The following is a 20311-nucleotide window of genomic DNA, read 5'->3' on the forward strand; positions in this document are numbered from 1 at the left end:
TTTACTAATATCGAAACGACTCTTTTGTCCGGCTACGTTAAAGATACGCGTGCCTAGGGGTTAGGACTTATTGGTCATCGGCCGACATGAACAATGTTGGGTTTTTGCCCACTAATATATGGGTAGAAAGGGTATTATACCTTTACCCATCCAGTTGTTTATGGAGCGAGGGCAGCGGTTCCTTTTTATCTGTGACAAGGGCAGTGTTCTGGGCTTGGAACAGTAGTTCAATTCAGCTAATAAACTACTTTGGTCTCGAAGGCCTTGTTGATCCTTTCAGCCTCCATGAGAAGGTCGGGCCTTAAGGCCTTCTTATACCAAAGAAGGTTGGTACGTACCGAGCCCTGTGTGCCAGGCATTGGCGCGAGTCTATCTAGTTCATCTGCCTACAAGTAGATCTTCTGAATGCCAGCCTTCATCCAGTTGCCCGTCGGTAATTCCGGTTGGTGGTTTAATTGATGAAAGTCGCCGGCGAATGTCCGTGTGGCATTCTGTCGGTAATTCCGGTCGGCAGTTTGACTGATGAATGTCACCGGCGAATGTCCGTGTGACATTATCCTTGTCTGTCGTCGCGGTCCTCCTTCTTTTTGACTTTCTCTCTCTCCTCTTGTTTTTGAGCTCAGGGCAGGCACCTAGCAGTTTTATCAAGTCGTTCAGGTTGGAAGGAGAGGTATAGCGGAACTATCAGCAGGGAATTGGTATTGGCAATCAACGGAGTGAAAGAATAATGCACTTCCTTGTTTGAGCTCTTGTCTACCCACACATGTCCAACGCGAAGTTCGAACTACCTGAGAGTCCGTAGACAGGGGACAACAGTTAATGCTATTAAAATGCTCGCCTTCAAACCGGACTCCCGCCCCAAGTATCTGATATCAAAGAAACACCTTTGCAGCTTCCCGCTGGAACCGAGTTCAGGCGGCTACCTATTTACTTTACCCAGAGGTCAAGTGCTCAAGGACGGTTTCTTTGCTCCTTAGGTCTGACCCCTCGCTCAACCAACCGAAGTCACAAAAAGGCCCGGGGTAGAAGAATGCTATGCCGCCCCAAGTTTTTGATCACCAACATACTGGCCATTCTCACAGGGTTCAACATCCATATGCGCCAAAGTGACCAACAAACAAACGCGGGCCAGCTCGTTGCAGATACCACAAGGTTCTAGAGAGCCGCCTGTTGGCTGGTTATATAATGGGTTGGTTTGCTCCCAATGGTTTCGTCTCGGGACAAGATCACCACTTGAGGCCCAAACATGGCAAGAATTTACAAGCTCGACAGCCTACACGCACCATACGCATCCAAGTCCACAAAAAAAAAAAAAAAAAAAAAAAGTCAACTCTAAGCGCATCTCTGTCATCGTCAAGACACCATGGGAAGCTCATACTCGAAACATAAAACAGCGGGAAAGAGGGACAAGAAGAAAGAGGTAATGCACTCGTCCTACGATCATCACCATGGGGCAACACAAAGGGATTTTCATTAACAGCTCATAGGGATCGCGGTATTGCGTATAAGTTGAGAATGCCTGCGATAACTGCACCTATCTAAGGTGCAAAATGGGAGATCCATGTACTGGACTGTCTGACCCGCGTACTCCGGGCAAGAAGTATCTACGGGGCGGTGACTATGGAGAATGTCGGCGTTGCCCAAAATTCGATACTCGTTTGGCGTACGTGGACTCTGAGCTGCTCAAAGCCACCAATCCGACGGATGCTTGGATCAAGGAGATTCAACAAGCAAAGCAACAGAATCTTTTTCTGAAGGAACGGGTCTTCTTGCTCAAAGGTCCGCTGTGCAATGGAGGACTCGATTTCAATGCTGATAATCAGCTCAGGAACTTTCAGGAGACACCAGAGTCGGCGGCGAACAATGGCGAGAAGAGGGCCAAGAATCTTGATTCCTTGATGCGCACGCTGACCGGCTCCGGTAACGTGAAGTTGATGAGAAGGCCAACGCGGTTCGAGTTGCAGGATGTGGACAAGAAAAACGCCAAGTTCGTTGATTTACGCGAACCCGTGGACTTGTAGGGACGGAATAGATTGCTTCTATTGTACTCGGTCAGTTGGGTAGTGGAGAGTTGACGTTGATTATGGATACATGTAGGGGAAGGTTCGATCCTGTATGTACGCTGCATGTGCCGAATCATGTACGCCGAGCAGTCCTTGCCAACTTCCCATCAATTCAATCTTCCACTTTGCCCACAACTCCACCTATGGAAGAGTTAAACTGTGATACCGCCTGAATAAACGGCTCTACGTTCCGCAAACAAATAGGGGGAAAAGAAACTAAAAAGATTTCCCCATAAGCACTATAACATACACTCGGCATTGATGAGAAGAAAGGGAAGAAGGGCCAAAAAAGAATATGGACTTGCAGCTACCGGGTTCGAACGCACAACGTCCACGAGAGCCGGGGGTCAAACAATGGGAAGTGGGGGCAGGGCAGTACTTACGGCACACTGCGCCATCATTCAGCTTGCCACGGAGAACCTGCTCAGGGAACTAATACATATACCCCGATACAGGGGCTAGGTAGGTTGTGAGCTACGTCAGCCCAGTTGAAGAGTTGGGGTAGAAGATTGGTGGGCGGGAGGGAAGCATGAAGTGAACTCAACGTCCCTCTAGCGCGGGTCACGATATGTATCTACCAAACACAGAAGGGGCGAATAACAATATATTTGTCCCTCTCCGACCTCTGCAATTTGACCTGGCCCAGACTGACCTGACCCTTCACTCAGCTACACCCATCCACAAATAATACGAAGTGGAAAAGCTCTGTTGGTTCTCCCCACGTTTTCATCATCAGTATGGTCACTCCATGGGGTCTTCCAATGTTTATACGCGCCCGTCATGACCAACGAAGCATACGAAACCATTCATGGAACTCGAACGTTGGGAATAACGCAAAAACAAAAAAAAACAAAAAATTGAGAATGGCGCGCAGCGTACCTAGACGGCGGCAATCCTGTGGCTAGTTATAATGGGCTTCTTACGCTTCATCAGCTACCTGGCACAGACCAGCTCACCACTTCGAACACATCCATCGAAGACACAAAAAGCTTGAGGGGTACTATACACATCCATATAAGCCTACGTCTTGGAACACGCACCTTGTTTCAAACAGCACCTCTACCACACATACTGTTTTGGCTGCTGCCATACCCGAGACACCATGGGATGCTCATCGTCGAAAGGGGTACCGATAGAGAAGGTAAGTAGCTCGGGTCTGGTTCATCAAAAAGGTAACGAAACGTTACTAACAAGCCCGTAAAGCGTTATTATATCCGAATTCGCCTCCGCTGCGATAACCGTTTATGTCAAGGTGGTAAGCCCTGCGAACAATTCCCGGGCTTCAAGGACCGTTGGGCATACGTGCACTCCCGGCTCCTGGCGAAAGGTCAATATGCTTGGTTAGCGGAAATCAATGGGGTGAAGAACAAAAACAAGAATACACGGCCCAGTGAGCGGGCGTTCGAAATCAAGGGGGATTTCAATTCTTGGGAGTTGCGCTTTGGGCCTGGTGGCGCGCCTTTCAGGGAGTATCTGAAAAGGTCACCACGACCAGAAGACTCAGATGATGGGGCCATGGATCTTCATGCCGTAATGATAGCGGTTATGGAGTCAGAAACTGCCTTTTGGTTGGTGGAAAGGGAGGGATGAAGATCATCTACCCTCTAGGTATTGACAAGTGGGCCGGGAAAACAAGTATAAGTCGTTGACTTATCCAAGTGAGGGCTATATCCAAACAAATAGATAGAGGTACGCATTGCAGTTGATCGTGATCTCTCACGAGGGTGGAATGGGGGTTTTTGTGCTCGGTTAGTTACCTAGGGGAGGTACGATCTTGCACTGACGCTGCATGTGCATGCATGACCGAGTAGTTCTTGCCAACTCCCCAACAATTCAAATATTATCCACGAGACATTGCTCCACCAGATGAAACAACTCATGGACAGCTTGAACTTGGATGTTCAGCTACAGTCCTCATATTCGGAGAGGATGGCTTGGAAAAGGCCTTCGAGGATCTGGGATTCGTATTCGATAGGAAAGATGAAAAGAAAGAAATAATCTAATCTTTCTGGGTGAAAAAAGATGGTGGATTTGTAAAAAAAAAAACCGGTTCAGCTAAAGGCATTTGTGTGTAGAGTATTCAAAGACAAATAGAATGGTACTGCGTATGTGTGTGTAGGTGTAAGAATGGCAGTGTTATTGCTGAGTGTCTGCTTAGCTATCTAACATCTTTTCTCTCCTCCAAGGGGGCCTCCCTTCTTATGGACTTTCTGGGCCTCCAAACTGTTCAGTAAACAATCCAACTGCGCGGTTGAATTTATTGTCTTCCAAGAAATCTAAAGATAGTTTCTTTAGTCCCGTACAGTTGAAAACAACTAAGAAATCTATTTTCGAAGTCGAAAGGTTTTTCGAGGTTGAAAAGACAAAGGGTTTCTTTGTTAACAAAGGTCCTTGTCTACCCTGGTCAAGCCACCTCAACGGTTTGGCCGCCACGGTTCTATTCTGGGCCCGCCCAGTGGGGTCCAGGCCATCCACGCACTCTTGTTACGAACTTATGAGGACACACGGACCAACCACAGCGCCGGTAGCACAACCGGCCTAAACGGGTTAGGTCGTGTCACCCTCCCAGGCCAACAAGGACAAAGAGGCACACGCATGGGGCTCACTCGTGTAACGGGCTCACGGTGAGCCACTGCTCACGGTGAGCCACTGCTCACGATGAGCCACTGCTCACGGTGAGCCACTGCTCACGATGAGCCACCACACACTAGATAGACCTATGGGGCTCGACAAGAGCATCCGGAGACAGATATCTCGCAGAGGGCGAGCAGGTATAAAGGGACTACGGGAGAACTCAGATTGTCAGATAGTTCGACAGTAGTCAATAGATCATTATCACCCGAGACCAGTATTACGAGCATACTTGTTGTGAATCCTTTGGCTTCACCGAACAGCACTGATAGTCTTTACCTTCAAACTATCCCACTTAGGCAGATCAGACTGCCGTTCGTCACAACTCTCTGTCGGAGTTAGGGTTATATATAGAATAGAATTTGAACCTTGGATATTAATTCGAATAAATTCAAATTAATTCAAATAATTCCAACTAAAAATATCGAGTATTAATGTATAATATATATTACCCATATATAAATCTTTATACTCTTGTGATATAAGATAGACCCGTAGATCCGTTATAAAGATAACATTATATAAAATATATATTAAGACTGATAGGAGCACTTCGACAAGGCCGGGAAAGGGTCACCACCACCGTTGTTTGAGGTAAAGGTGGATATGTGTGGAGGTACCGTGGCCTCGGCAAATGTCAGTAGCATTTTTTGGCTGCTCTCACAGGACGCAACATCTACGACCAGTGTCGGTCCATGGCCAATTAACATAGAGCGCAAAATGGTTGTCCTTGTGAAGGCACGTAACGGGCGAGACAGGGCTGCAGCGTTGTTGACGTTCAACATAGAATTTACGACTAAAGAATAAAACAAAAGGTAAGAGTTACGTGCGCGGCTGACGATAGGAGATATGCTCCCAGGGCCAGCCGTGCCACGGACTCACTCTTCCTTATCTAGTCTACAACCAATTATATCTCTCGTACCCATGCGGCTTATCTGGTAAGGCATGACCCGTCTGGCCGGCCCATGACAGCCCTGACGACTGGAAGATGTCCTGGAAAGCCTACTTTGGAGCCAGTGATTGAAGGCGATGCACGGGCGGAAACGGATAGCAAGGAAAAGGGCGTTGAAATTGGACCATGATATTTTGCCACGTCGACGGAATTTTGGGACGTTGTTGAAGGACTCAGGGCCTTGGATATTGTAATCGATGGCAAGCAGAGGTCGTCGCGGTCAAGAAGGAAGACGGTACAACCCATGACAAGAAAGTCTTGTATCTCGATGTTCGAGCGGGAGTTGCGGCATAGGATAGGGGGAGCCGTGTTTGCTGCTGGGAACCCTTTGTGTTCTTTTTGTTAGCACATCAGGACATGTAGACGAAAAGACTGGAATTGCGATGGAAGTTGTCGTTGGTGACACTTACCGGTCTCCATTGACAATGCAAAATGATATAAGCCGGTGCTCGCCAGCCCATGTCACACGGACATATGCTACACTCCTAGTGGCATACGGGCATATGCCACACTCCTGGTGTCATACGAGAAAGACCTACATGTATGCAGATCGCTAGATGCCTTGGAGCCTCAGGTGACAAGGACCCGTACGTACTAGATAGGTACCGTTTCCCTTTGGCATAAGAAGGCCTTGAAGCCCAGCCTTCCTCTAGAGGTTGAAAGGACCAACAAGGCCTTCGAGACCAAAGTAGTTTATCAGCGGAATTGAACTATTTGTTCCAAGCTCAGAAACCTGCCCTTGTCACAGCCCATCCTCTTCCCTCGACCTCGAACCCCATCTTGCCAATTCTACTTCTTCAATTGACCCGATAGTGCTAGCACAAGCGCCCCTTTGTCACAATGACACTTATTCGCGTCGAATTAACCAACAGAGCCCGAGCAAGGGCGGCTCAGCCAAGCCAACTGCCTATTCTCTCCTCAAAGGTAAGTTCCAACCTGAACTACCAACCAGCCGATGCCACAAAAAGAAGATGGTGCGCCAACTGACCTGTCTCTCGCCGCCAACAGCAAGAACATTACAAAATCGTCGACTTCCTCATCTAAATTCTCCGTCCACACCCAATGAAACCAACCGACGGTTTCCAGGCAATTCACAAAGACGGACTGGGTTGTACAGGCCTCGTATCGTGGCCAAAATCCGTTTCAAACTGTGACGACGACCCAGATTCCGATTTGGAGCCGGACCCCTATTTCCCTTCCACTCTCGGCTCTTCATCTTCTGCCACCACCTTACCCTTATTTCCTCCACTCTATCTCCCCTTCCAAACCAACCCTGCGATCCTCACTCACGTCCAAAAATCTTTGGACCCGCACAACCCGATCATTCTAACCATTGATGTCTATCCAGATTTTGCGAAGTACCCCGTTCCTCTGCCAGAGCTCAACCTCGAAGATGTGGATGATTTCGAAGACCCCTGGGATTATTTCGAAGAAGACGAGGATATCTTTTCCCAAGATACCAGGACCAAAGCCAGACTCCAGCAGGAGCGAATGTTAGCCAGTGAAAGAAACCGGGTCATCGACTCCGCCATCGATCGCATCGAAAACATCATTACCACAAGTGAAGTAACTATCGCCAACATAAAAGCCGTCCCGAACCCTAACGATCCTACGACCAATGTCAAAGGTGTGAAGATAGTCAACATCCAAGAACTCGAACAGGCTCTCACCCGCACCATGAAAACATGGCCAGAGCTGGGAGTGAAGTTTTACTGGGGCTTGCACAACCCCCTACACAGTTTTAAGGGACCTGAACGGGTGTTGACGCGAGATGTGTTCCGGGAGATGATTCCTAGAACAAGGGTGGAGATGTTGAGGAAGAAAAACTTGAATAAATGGAGCTGTGAGTGTGGGGGGCGGTGGTACCGTTTGTATGGGTAGAGGAGGGATTTCCGTACGAGGAGGATCAGTAGAAATGGGGATATATGGTAAAGGAGGGTACTAAAGCGCGAAATGTGAAGGCGCGAAAACTTTGAAAGGGCTTGTCGTGTTTCGAGATCAAGGCACAAGAAGGGAAAAGGGGAAGGAAAGCTTGGTATAGCCTTATGGCGAAAGAGAATTTGTGACATCTTCAGGGACGGGATGGGATTGACGGGAGAATGATGTACTTCGAGACTGGAAGAATTTGGGAAATAAAATCCAGAAATGCACACCTGAAATTTTCGTCGAAACTACGTGCCGTGACTGGCGCATAAACTGGAGACTCGGACGCTCCTTCCGCTGGTTGCACTTGCCAGTAGTTCCAGGGAAGATTGCGTTGGGTAGCTACTACCCAGTACTCAAGGAGAAGGAACAAGTCGTCAAATCACCCAACTCCGGGCACGCAGACGGGAACGCTGCAATCACCGCGGCAGCCCTACGGCGGCCATGTCGTCCACGGCATCGAATTCCCAGATCTCACCGCCAAAGAAGATTACCAGATCTCGGGCATGCACTGGGACTTCTATACGGACTACTGGATCTTTCTCGCCACCAGACGCGGCGCTGAAGAGCTCCGCGACACTGAGATGTCGGGCAACACTTACCTCATCAAGTACGACCTCTACAAGAGCGAAGTTATCTGGACTCTCAACCTGGAAGACAGGTACGACCCACGTATGGCGATCTCCAAGGAATCCCGGCTTTATCAGCGGTTTCTTCATTGTCACCGCCAGAAACATCATCTGGACCGTGTGGTCCAACAACGCGAAACGGGCTACAAAGAAGTAGAAAAACATGATCAGCGCTCGGAAAAATCTTGAGAACCAACACAGTATTGGGTATATACTTGACCACCCGCTCCTTTGTACTATCGATACGAGGAAAAGCACCACTAAGAACATTGTCATGTTGGATACTCAGGGGCACCCATGTAAACCGGCAAAGCGAGCAACCCTGGCGCACTTTGTCAGTTTATAATAGATGATATGCGCCTCCAGTCAGTATCGTGGCGGCTCGGATTCCAATTTGTGGGAATTCATGTCCAGGCTTCAGGACGCGGCACCTTCGTTTGGGAACCCTGAAGTGAAGGTCCTGAAAGCTGAGCAGGCATGGGCTATGGCTCCTTGGAGAGATAATTACCAAGACGAAACAGTTTTCGAGTGGAGATCGTCTTCAGTCCTGTACCCCGAGCAGAATTTGAACCCTGTGCTGTACTCTAGATTTGATCAGGCTGAATGGATGGTTCTTCTTCTTTGCAATAAGATTCATGATGGCGTACCTTCACCTTTACGTCCATTTTCACCTTCATGCCGATTGTTCCCTTCACCGTCACGATGACAACCATGATCGAACATAGGTTAAGGTGACGAGAAGATATTGTTCGTTTGTGGGGCGAATGATCTTCCAAATTTGAAGATATAAGCAGCTGCGAAGTCAGCAGTTCTGTCGCTCCCAAAACCTCAACCATCAATTTTGCTGTAGTAACTTACCTCACCAGAACTAACAAGAACAACAACGAAAATGGCGTCCCAACCAGCCGCCCTCACCTTTCTCTCCTCAAAAGCAAGTATTGACCTCCACCCACAACCTCCCACGGCTCAGTCATGTCCCTTGTGAATACCAAAAGCACCGACTAACATCCATTTTTCATCACTGACAGCAGGAACACTGCAAGATCAACTTCTCCATTTACATTCTCCACCCCGACGAAGCCACTCCCACCCAAGGCTCCAAAGTTATCAACAAAGACAGTCTCTACCTTCAAGGCCTCGTCTCCTGGCCTAAACCCCAACCCGAGTTACAGCCGTCTCCAGTCGACTTGGACTCAAGCTCAGGTTTAGGTTCAGATGGCGAGTGGGACTTCTGTGAGCCAGAGAAGCCAGTTGCCGTCCCCCTGAAAGGATACCTCCCCTTCGAAAGCAACCCCGCGATTCTTGCCCACGTGCAGAAGGGGATCAAGCCGCACTGCGGACCTAACGGGGAGAACGGAGGGATATTCCGCTGTTTTTAACCGTTGACGTATTCTCAGGGTTCCTGGAATACCTTAGAGACGACGAAGCACAAGAGTGGAAATCATCCGACGGCGAACGCAACAACATCGATGCCACGGTCTATCGGATCAGACGCCTCGTTAAGTCTTGTCAGGTGACCATCTTTAAGGCTACACCCGAGGAAAAAGATCTGGTCTTGGTCAACATCCAAGAACTCGAACAAGGATTGCAGAAACTCGCAAAGAACAAAGCAGATGGTGTTACTTTCCACTGGGGCATACAAAACCCCTTGCACGGCTATAACCAGCCGGGGGAAGGGGGGTTTACGCCATTTTTGTACGAGAGGATGGTACCGCGGGCTAGGGTGGAAGAGTTGAGAGGGTTGAATAAGGAATGGTGCGAGTGTGGGTGTTACGATGGGGAGGAACCTAATGTTGAGAGTGTATGAGAATGACACGCGAGCATGAAGACTGCGGTGTCAAGGTTGGGGAGAGAGGAAAAATTCCGCGAAGAGGGGAGAGTGGGAGTTGGAAATATTGAAGGAGAGGGAAAGAAAGGCGAGAGAGAAGGGGAAAGGGGAAAGGAGAATTCCAAGGTTGATAGCTTGTTGGTGGGAAGAAGAAGAAGAAGAGGATTGGTAGCGAAATCGGCGAGGAACTGAAGGAATCAGGACAAGAAAACTCTGCTCAAATTTGTGTGATGTTGGTGACGTGCAGTTGTGTTTGAGCTGTTGGCTGTTGGTCGTCGTTGGCACCTGCCCTGCTTTGTCCAGCATGCTGTGCCCGGGAGGGCAGGTGCGGGTGAGAACGGGGTGCAGACGGGACACTCGGCCATAACTTCGCCTCATGAGGTTTCAAGTGACCAAAAGTCTTGAAAAGTATATTTCTGAGGCGCAAAACATTATGGTAAGGACCATCAAATCCCACAGCTTGACTTTTGATGTTGAGCCTCGGTGTTAGTCGTCGACGACCTCATCAGCCATCATCGTCGCCAATTCAGGGGTAATTGTTAGTGTAATTGTTAGCGCACCCTAGCCAACCCTAACCCTCTTGTTCCCTCCTATTCTCGCCAAGGCGATCCCTGCCCCTGCCCCTGCCTACCAGCCGATGAACCGCCCGAAAGTGTGCCGGGGCTGATCGAGGGTCCCGTCTTTCAGAGTGTGGTTGGAAATCGGCAACGATCGCGGGGCATTTTGTCTTTCGTTTGATCCAGGTTTTGTTGAGCATGTCTCGAAATTGCTGAAGATTTTGGAGGTTGATGTCTTGAAAGCTGCCGATCTGCCGCCCTGGTTTTCGGGGGAAATTGTCCAAATCGATGAGGAGGAGGTCGTTTCGAACTTTGGTGTGGTGTTGAGAAGAATTAGAGGGCGATAGCAACATGTGCCCGCGCTTGCAAGATGTTAGCCATTGATGGGGTCTACTAGAAGATGTGAAAAAGAAGAATGCAGTTGTGATGTCGACGGCGAGTTGAACGGGTGTCGATTGATTCCGTACTCACAGGTCATCATCAATGCGGTCCGTACCCACTTCCCTTCTCGATGTCGCTTGTGCATCCTTTCAATTGATCCTTCGCTTCCCCACCTGCCACTGCCGCTGCCGCGTCTAACGGCGTCAAGCCAGCCGCCGCGCCATAGGTACGTAGTTCCCTTTCCCTCCTTTCCATATCCGTAACCAAATTGCAACGGACTGTGTGGATCGCGGGCTTGCTTGGTCGCTGACCCGGCCGGTGGCTGGGCTGGATCGAATGAGACCGAAGCGGGTGGGCGGGCAGGAGAGGAGAACCGAACGCTTGCTGCATGGCGCCGTAGATCATTGTCATGGCGGCCATGGTAGGCTCCTCTGCTTCGCTAAGATAGGGCAGTGCCAGCAGTTCGTGCTTACATTCGTACCTTGATATTTCCGAGGCGGGCCTAGTCGTGGGTAGGTAATCTTCCATTCTTTGAAAATGGCATGACTTGGCGTTGTTGTTCGTAGAGCTGGAAATGGAGTTGTAATTTGAAGACATTGGCGGGTTGATATTCTATGCTAGTAAGTCCTGCGGTTGCCCCTCCTTGAAGAAGCGATAAATTTCATGATATTTGACAACGCAACGTCCGACTAGTTCTACTGCGTACACAGTAGAAACGCAGGGGCCGCAATGAGGCTTTCTGCGCAAAAGCAAGCCGGCGTGATCCAAGAAAATCCACGAACGACGCCCCCAGCTGTAGCGTGTATTGTTGCAAGTAACTAATGCAAGGCACGCTCGTTGCATTGACTTGTGGTGCTTCGAGAGCTTATCATTTCGATCGAGAATGGGAGCTCGGGGAGGAAAAAGAGATAGGTTGTTCGCCACCTACGACACTTTTCTTGGACTGCCTAACTGCCTGGAGGTTGATTGCCAATGGATGGAACTGTGAAGGAAACGAAAAGGCAAGACGGGATGACGGTGACGGGTGGGCCGAAGGATTGGGGAGAAGTACATACGGGCATGATCTGTACTGCTGGGTTCGCTAACAGATTTTGACAAACATACTACTGAAGATTGTTAAGAACTGATGCTTGCGGTATCATTTGATCGGTCTGACATCCCGTTCTGCTGCAACCCTGGCGAGCAGATCAGTTTCTGGCAGCCACAACCCTGAGACTTCCCGAAGCTGCGGTCCCCACACGACAAGCCGTGACAGGCAGCACTAACGAAGAACCCCTGGAGATTGGCCTGCGGCAGCGGCAGCGACGCATCGCGACATGACAGCCAGATTGATAAGGCTCCCGTCGTGATGGCAGCAATCTGGAGGATGCGTTTGGTGCTACTTTATTTCTATTGCACAGCTTTATATTCATCTTTTATAGCAAGTATCTTGAGTCCCACGGTTTTTTATGATGCATTTCATCAGATTTGGTAGATTGACAGACTCGAGAACAGTACCCGGGTTAGGGTCGGTTGAGGGTTGGCGGCCGTTGTTGGTGTCAGCGTTGGCGTTTGGATCTGCCACACCCTTCCAGCAGATCGCCTGCTGTTGTTAGCGCGCAAGACAGGACCCTGTGGAGATTTGGAGAGCCCACAACGACGACGCCAATGCTTATCGCGATGTCGCCTCTTGGGAGATGATATCACCGCCTTGCACTTAACGGTCTGGACGCATGCCAATTTTGTGGATTTATTTTCGTTTTTTCACTTTCACTGCGTATGTTTCTTCCTCATGACCTATCAAGTCTATGATTTCCCAATGGAGCGAGAGGGAAGGACCTTCGGCAATGGCGATATATCTGATCGATGTCCAGACATGGTTGATCGGTCAGCCAACCTTCTTGTGTGTGGAATGTGTCCTGGGCAGATCCATATCGTCGGGTGTTACAGAGCGAAGATATGGAAGTTTTGGAATCATGGAAGAATCGGGACGGGGCTGTCTGTTCTATAATGCAGCCCAACCTCCTGTCCGCTTGCTGATCAGGTACAGGCCACAGTTGAGCTCAGAGAATACACGAGGTGACGACCAATGATTTTGATAGTCGATCTCAGTGATTTCGAGTGATCAATGAATCATACCGAGGAAGACGGGGCAGTCGGGCTTCAATAAAGGTTTGGTATGCCTTCTCGTCATGATTATCCGGGAGTCAAAAGTGCCCAACATGTTCTGAGCCAACCATATGGCGTCGGATCCCTGCCAAACGTGGCATCAAAGTCTTGATCGCCTTGTCCGACGCCATACACTATCGAACTACCTATGTCGCGTCGCATGCCATGTGGATGACAACCTGCTAGTCATCTCACTTGCGCACGTCAATAGCTAGATAATTGGTAATCGCTCAGATACGGTCCTCTTCACTCTTGACTGTTTGTACAATCGCCGAGGAGGGGCATGGGTTGGGATTGTTATGGCTGGGAGCCACAACAGAAGCCTGGGGATTCCCGGAGCTTTCGGATATCGGAAAAGGTGTCACTGTTAGGTTAGGTACGAGTTGACCTGCACCAGCCATGTCCAGTCCAGTTGGTTCAAAAACACAGAACCAACGACAAGTGTGCCGTCAAACACTACACACCAGGCGCAAAGAAAGTGTCGTTGACAAAGGCCGGAAAAGGTGAAGTTGGAAGTTTTGATCCAACCAGACATCCGCTGTGACACCATAGCTTCAACTTGGAGAGCTACCATGTCTACGTGTACCTATCTGAGGTTCTCGGGCCTCTCGCTCAGATCAGTGGGTCGTTGCGTGGAGAGACGGTTTGAAAGCGACAGAATGGCGGATTTCCCACTCGATTAGTTTGCGCAAAACAATCAGATTAAATGACGGTGACGGTCAAAAGTACTTCGTTGTGTGAGAGATGGCACCTGGAAATGTCGTTCGCATCGGCCATCTCGATGATGATGGTGATGATGACGATGATGAGGACTGTCATCTCATGAATATTCGACGGCTAGAACGGTGGAAGCGCAATATCCCGAAGTGGGAGGATTGGTCGCAGATACAGGGGCGCCAAGCCGTCATTTGCTGCATAGGTGCATATTCCAGCTGCAAGAGTGCCTTATTTGCCTGAATAACGAGGCATCACGTGAGACGGTCTGAATTCTACGCCTGCCAAGACTAAGTCTGGTGCAATTGCGTTCTCCTGGCTGCGCAGGCTGGTGAAGCTCGGTCTCCCAACTCGCGGTTCCCCAATCACCCATCCCCCCCCAGTCTCCTGGCTGCTTCCACTTCCCCCCCAAATTCCAATACGATTTGGCGTGAGCACTGAGCAGAAGGCAGCGCAGCCGGCAAAAAAGTCCCAAAAATCCCAACCCCCGTCCCCGAACTTCCCTCCTTCTCTCCTGCCTCCTCCGACCGTTGTATTTCGTGTCGGAAGCTCTCCTCTTTTGCGGCATGCCACTTTGATGTCCCAATCGCCGTTGTCCCGACCACCAGCGAGATTGACCGGACTGGCCCACAAGAGGAACCACGGTCGCCGGCCCCGAGACCAGCGAGAGCCCGCCGCCGCCTGAGCCCTGAAGAGGACCACGAGCACCTACCACCACCACCACCACTGTGGCCTTGCCCGGACCCCGTTCCCCCATTTCCCGTCCTCCTCCATCCCTACGACTTACTTACAACTTAGCACTTGCACGCTCCAGCTTTCCTGTTGCGACGTGGACCGGATCATCATTACTACCACCTCTCTCCAACTTGCTTTCTTCGACCACCACCACCACCACCACCTTGCCTTTTGACCTCGACGTCCACTCCTCGCAACAAGGCGGCGTGACCACGACCACGACTACACTTACTCTCTCTACGCCACGACACGGCACCACGTATACCGCCGCACACACTCTTCGGTGGAACGACTGGCAAATAATCGGCATCACCTCTACCTCACCTCTCTAACACGACCAAGGCTGTTGGATCCTTGGGAAAGCGGGAGTGCAGTGACCCTACGCGCAACTTGAAGCCTTGCCGTTCCCCGACGCCCACCATTGTCTTGGAACCCATCACCGCCAACCAACCAACATCGCCACCGTCGCGATCTTTTCTTGATCAAGATCCAGCCTTGACTGAGATCCGGCTGTTTCTTCGCCTTTGCACCTCGCCTTGGACACCGAGTAGCGACCTTCCACTTCAAACGGGACACCGGGGATCTCGCTCGTCAAAACGCGATCTCGAAATCTCAAAAGGTACCATACCTTTTATTAGTTACCTACGCTACCATATTGCTTGAACCTCCCCCGTTCTCCCATCAGGCGCCAGTGCGCCGGTACATCTACGGACCCAAGGCTGGCAAGTAGAAGCCTACCTACTTGCAAATATAAGCCCGTGTTCTGGCGCCTTGCAGCATTTCTCCTCTCATATATAAAACACCCGCACCCACATCCTCTTCCTCCAGAATCGACCTGACGCCTCGTCCCTCTGACCTTTTTCTCACCCACGCACGCAGAAGCTCACCAAGAAAAAGGGATCGTGCAACAGAGACCGACCATCCACCGCCGCACCCACGTCCATCTTCCGGCCACACACTACTTTCAAACCCCCGGAACATCTCACCGCGGTCGCCCAGCCCCCGATTCGGTCGCTGCCAATTGCTGTCCCCCGTCTGCACCTCACCCGACTTTCAGCTAGAACACTCTTCTAGACTACTTCGCCCTTCCGGCTACGGCTACCGTACTTTTTTCTTGCCCTGTCCAACGTCCCTCTAATTGGCACCGAACACGCTTCTTGCTGCGCCAACACTCCAGGCTCCCCCGCCTGTATCAAGGTACGTGACCACGCTCTTACCAGCCTGCCCCTGTCTGCCTGCCTTCTATCCCCAACGCGTGCCGTACCATCGTCATCGTTGCCGTCGTGTCGGCGCCGTTGACTTCTCCCCTGTTGCTACCACCGCATCACCTCTTCGACGCCATTGATTTACCACCCAGCAATCACCTTGCCATCACTTTACCCGATCTCGATTCACGTCCACCCACCGCCTGCCGGGTCTAGGCGTACTGCGCGGCCGTGGCACTCGTAGGCACTTGGTGGCAAGCTCGTCCTTGCGCGCCGAACCCTCTCCAGATGTCATCATATCACATGGACTTGGAAACTAACTCTTCTTAATGCTCCTAGGCTCCCGTCGTTACACACGACCTGACTTCATTGCTTTCGACCCCTGCGAATCCCGCTTCTCGCCCGGCAGACCGTCGTCTGCACCAGACCATCAGCCATGAACATGAACAATATAGGTAACATGGCTCAGATGAACGCCATGGGCGGTCCCGTTGGCGGCGCCCCTATGCCCATGATGAATAATGGCACAATGCCCGCTCGTCCCCAGCAGCCCCCACAACCCCAACAGCAACAACAACAACAGCAGCCACAGCAAATGCAGTTCGGGGCTGGATCTATCGATGGTGGCCGTTCGTTGCTCGAGACTTACATCTACGATTACTTCCTCCGTCAAGGCATGTACGACTGTGCCCGCACAATGCTGCAAACCAACCCTCAGATCAAGACGGACAAGTCTGGGAGCCCTGGTCAGAACTTGAATGGCCTGGGCGACGATCCCATGGATACCGACTCCAAGGACAACCTCGACCAAAAGCGTCCCGAAGACCTGCCCCCAGCAGCCATTCCCAACTCCTCGACAAGCAACAATAGCTTTTTGCTTGACTGGTTCTCGCTGTTCTGGGACATGTTCAACAGCCAAAAGAGCAAGGGCCCTCTTATTGTGAACCAATACGTGCAACACAACCAGGTAAGAAGTGGCTTCTTTGATGTGGTAATTCGTTCCCTTGCTAACAACGACCCTAGACCCAGGCCCGCATGCGTCAGGAGCATATGTTGCGGCAAATGCGTCCTGAGTACGCCCAGGCCCAGTATCAACAGCAAATGATGAGGAACATGAATGGCATGGGTGGCATGATGAAGCCCGGAAACCAGCTGCAACGGGCAGCCCTGGCCAACAGCCAAAAGTAGGTTCCACATCCGTTGCTCTTGTCGTTTGTTCAAAACTGACCCTTGTTCCACTTTCCAGTCCCCAAGCCATGCAGATGCTCCAGGCACAGAAAGCTGCTCAGATGCAGCGAGATCCTTCTGATATGGACGGTAACCGAGTGAGGGCGGCGTCGCCAGGATCGGCGGACAACGCGCCGTCTCCATCCAAGCGGCCACGTCTCGAGGGGGCCCCCTTCAACCCCAACGCGGGTGTCATAGTGCAAAACGGCCGACAGATGCAAGGCATGCCAGGCCAGCAGCAGGTAGGAGGTGGCCCCAATTCAGCACAAGCATTTTTCATCAACCAAATCCGCCCAAACTCGTTAACTCCTAACCAACTTCAGGCCTTGATCAATGCCAATCCAAATTCTCATCAGCTCAAAGCGTACGCCGCTAACCTCCAGCAGCACCACGGTAAACAGATGCCTACCAACCCGATGGCGAATGCTGGTGGTCCGCAAAACCAGGGCTCTCCCATGCTGCCGCAGGGACCCGACGGCCAGAACATCAGCCATTTTTACAACCAGGAGATGGGTGGCGGAAACGGCATGCGAGCTGGGCCTGGTAATGGCCAGAATGGGTCAAGTAACCACGCCCTTCAGGACTACCAGATGCAGCTGATGCTCCTGGAACAACAAAACAAGAAGCGCCTCATGATGGCTCGACAGGAACAGGATGGGATGCCACGACCTGAAGGTCCCAACGTTCCAGGCGGACCTGGCGGCCCCGGAGGACCTCAGGGACCGAATCCCCAAGGCTTTCAAGGCAACTCGCCACCTGGGCAGCGCAACGGAGCTTCACCTAACCCTTCAGAGCAGATGAAGCGTGCCAACCAGCAAATGAACAACCCCCAGAACATGGGCTCCCCTCTTCCGGATGGCGCCCAGAACCGCGGTTCTCCGAATCCCATGAACTTCATGGGCGGCAACATGGATCCTAACGGCGGACAGCCCCATTACGGAATGAACATGAACATGGGCAATCAGATGGGAGGCGGTATGCGTCCACCGAGCTCGCATCCAGGACAGCCCTTCAACGGCCAGATGAACCCACAGATGGTGGCTGCCCAACAGCAGCGTCAAGCACAAATGCAACAACAGGCTCAGCAGCAAGCGCAACAACAACAGCAACAAGCGCAACAAGCGCAACAGCAACAGGCAGCCCAACAGCAGCAAAACCAAGGGGCCCCTAATATGCAGTGGCAGCAACCTGGGCCAAATGGCCAGATGGTTGGTCAGCCTCCTCAAGGTCAGCAGCCTCAAGGGGCAGCGCAACAGAGAGCTATGCCCCCGCCTTCTGCTCCCCCAACGGCGGCAGCGATGACCAACGCTGCCAACTCGAGGAATGCAACATCGTCTCCTCAAGTCGCCAATGCTGCTCCTCCAACCCCCAACCAGGGCAACAAGCCAGCACCCAAGAAGAAGGAGACTAAGAATGCTAAGAACAAGGTACGGAATCCCCCCTTTCTAACCAATCCTTCATCCTTTGTTGAGTTGCAATTCTGATCCGGTTTAGGCTGCCACGCAGAAGAAGTCCAATCAGAACCTTAACGCAGGTGCTACTCCTGCTGCCGATGCCGACCAGCCGCAAGAGCCTCCCGCGCCGGCCACCCCGATTACCCCCGTCAACCCAGCTAGCTTTGGGAAGAATCAAGTTGGAAACCAAGTTGTACAGAACGGACAGCCCGCGGCCCCGGTGCCGCCGCCCTCTGTTCCTCAGGTTGCCGCTCCGCCACACCCCGACCCGGCCCAGAACAATTTCAACGAGCCCATGATGGTAAGTCCAGAACCCTTGTGTTCCGTCCAGCGGGAGGACGCTAACAAGCCAAACTACAGAACTTCGATGTTGAGTTTGCCAACCCACTCACGTCAAATGATGTTCTGAACGATTTTGATTTTGACTCGTTCTTGCATGACAACGACAACGGTGGAGAGCCTTTCGACTTTAATGCCGGCGTGTTTCTGGATGGTGGCGAGATCGGATCGACGGAGTAGAATTCCGCCTAACCTTCTGGTTCTCCCTGACTCCGTGCGGGCCGGGGTTTCTGGCATCGGCAGGCGCATTATTTTGTTATGGACAAAATGCATTGAGGCGTTTCATGGAGACGATGAGTCGCGGCTTTTGGAGCTGGCTGGCTTGGCTTCTTGCTTCTGGGTATATCACTTGGTATTTCTTCCCTTCAGTTGCGTCCGATCTTACACGCTCTTCGGATCTCAACATACCACTTTTTCTCTAATTTCGCTCGTCAGCGATGATTCTGGTGGAAACGATTGTGCTCGGAAAAAAGAATGGAGGAACGAAGAATACGATGGAATCATTGTTTCTCCAAGGAGGAATCAACGTTCACGAAGGGTCAGCATGCTTGGTTGGCATTCTTGTGTGTGGTCATCTCTCTTCAAGGCTCTTGTCTGGACATTCTAGAGGTTTTCTTATGGGGATAGGATAGGACAGGATATGGCGGATTGGAACCGGGGTCGATCGATGGTCAATATTTTTATACCACCCATTTTTTGCCAGTCAAATGATGGGACTCGCCCGGGACACTTTGGTATTCTTTGTCTTTTTGTTACTACTTTTACAAACTTTGCTTTTCTTTCAATTTTTCTTTCAGTTTCTCTTTTGACTTACTTGATCGCTTGCGCGCGCGTTGTTTGTGCTGCTTGCTGCTTTATACCATGTCATCCTCATCCTCATCCTCATCATCATCGATGGCCAGGCCTGGTTCCACTATTACCTTACAATCTTCTTTGATGGACGTTCGTCCGCTCGTTTGTGTTTCTTTTTATTACTTATTTGTGTTACTTAAAACTTTTATTATTCACGCGACTACGCGATTTTCCGCATTGTTTTCTTCCCGCACGGCACATTTGCTGCACTGCTGCGACCAAACGAAGGAGTCTAGGTTTGAACAGGTATCGCCAGGTCTGAGGTTGGTCCGTATGAGATGGATCGGTCGGAGGGATCATATGCGATTTGATTTGATTTGGTTATTACAACGGCGCAATATGCAAAATGCGAATGCAAATTGGTTTTTTGATGTTCAAGTTCAAGTTCAGATGTTTCTGCTTGGGGCTCAGATGCGGTGTTTGGTTGGTTGGCTTGTTTTTGCGTCTTTCTGAAAATAAGGGATGACTTTGTTTCTCATGCATGTTTGGTACAGTACATGGTTTGGTACTTGCTTGCTCACAACTCAGAAGGGTTTTTGGTAGTAATATGGACGGATCATGATATTACTAAACTTCATTTTAACAATGTATTTAGTCCTGGATCATGGATGTCAAATTCCGAATACAGTCAGTACAGTACAGTACAGTACACGCAACGACACAACAGGGAGAA

The 20311-nt window shown here is 50.7% G+C and overlaps 3 protein-coding genes across 3 annotated transcripts; all 3 read left to right on the top strand.

The window, feature by feature from the left end:
* Nucleotides 1-1312: 1312 nt before the first annotated feature.
* On the top strand, nt 1313-2021 carry SMAC4_07651 (uncharacterized protein; the record flags this gene model as incomplete). Its single annotated transcript, XM_003351404.2, has 2 exons — nt 1313-1420; nt 1488-2021. The coding sequence occupies exon 2, from the start codon at nt 1551-1553 to the stop codon at nt 2019-2021; it is 471 nt and encodes a 156-aa protein (XP_003351452.1). The 5' UTR covers nt 1313-1420; nt 1488-1550.
* Nucleotides 2022-6486: 4465 nt separating this feature from the next.
* SMAC4_07652 (uncharacterized protein) lies at nt 6487-9577 on the top strand (the record flags this gene model as incomplete). The annotated part of the gene is made up of 5 exons (XM_003351405.1): nt 6487-6570; nt 6733-7489; nt 7912-8278; nt 8565-8772; nt 9227-9577. The coding sequence occupies 5 exons, from the start codon at nt 6487-6489 to the stop codon at nt 9575-9577; spliced, it is 1767 nt and encodes a 588-aa protein (XP_003351453.1).
* A 4681-nt stretch (nt 9578-14258) lies between these two features.
* Nucleotides 14259-20309, top strand: SMAC4_07653 (uncharacterized protein). Its single transcript, XM_066090671.1, has 7 exons — nt 14259-15180; nt 15459-15758; nt 16106-16733; nt 16790-16950; nt 17013-18420; nt 18488-18748; nt 18808-20309. The coding sequence occupies exons 3-7, from the start codon at nt 16203-16205 to the stop codon at nt 18964-18966; spliced, it is 2520 nt and encodes an 839-aa protein (XP_065947591.1). The 5' UTR covers nt 14259-15180; nt 15459-15758; nt 16106-16202; the 3' UTR covers nt 18967-20309.
* The last annotated feature ends 2 nt before the right edge of the window (nt 20310-20311 follow it).

This window comes from Sordaria macrospora, chromosome 6 (assembly GCF_033870435.1).
Source record: "Sordaria macrospora chromosome 6, complete sequence".
Taxonomy (NCBI): domain Eukaryota; kingdom Fungi; phylum Ascomycota; class Sordariomycetes; order Sordariales; family Sordariaceae; genus Sordaria; species Sordaria macrospora.

Coding starts and splice junctions, on each gene's coding strand:
- SMAC4_07653 (XM_066090671.1), top strand. CDS start 16,203: ATGAACATGAACAATATAGGTAACATGGCTCAGATGAACGCCATGGGC. Junction 18,421..18,487: donor CTAAGAATGCTAAGAACAAG/GTACGGAATCCC, acceptor GATCCGGTTTAG/GCTGCCACGCAGAAGAAGTC. Junction 18,749..18,807: donor ATTTCAACGAGCCCATGATG/GTAAGTCCAGAA, acceptor GCCAAACTACAG/AACTTCGATGTTGAGTTTGC.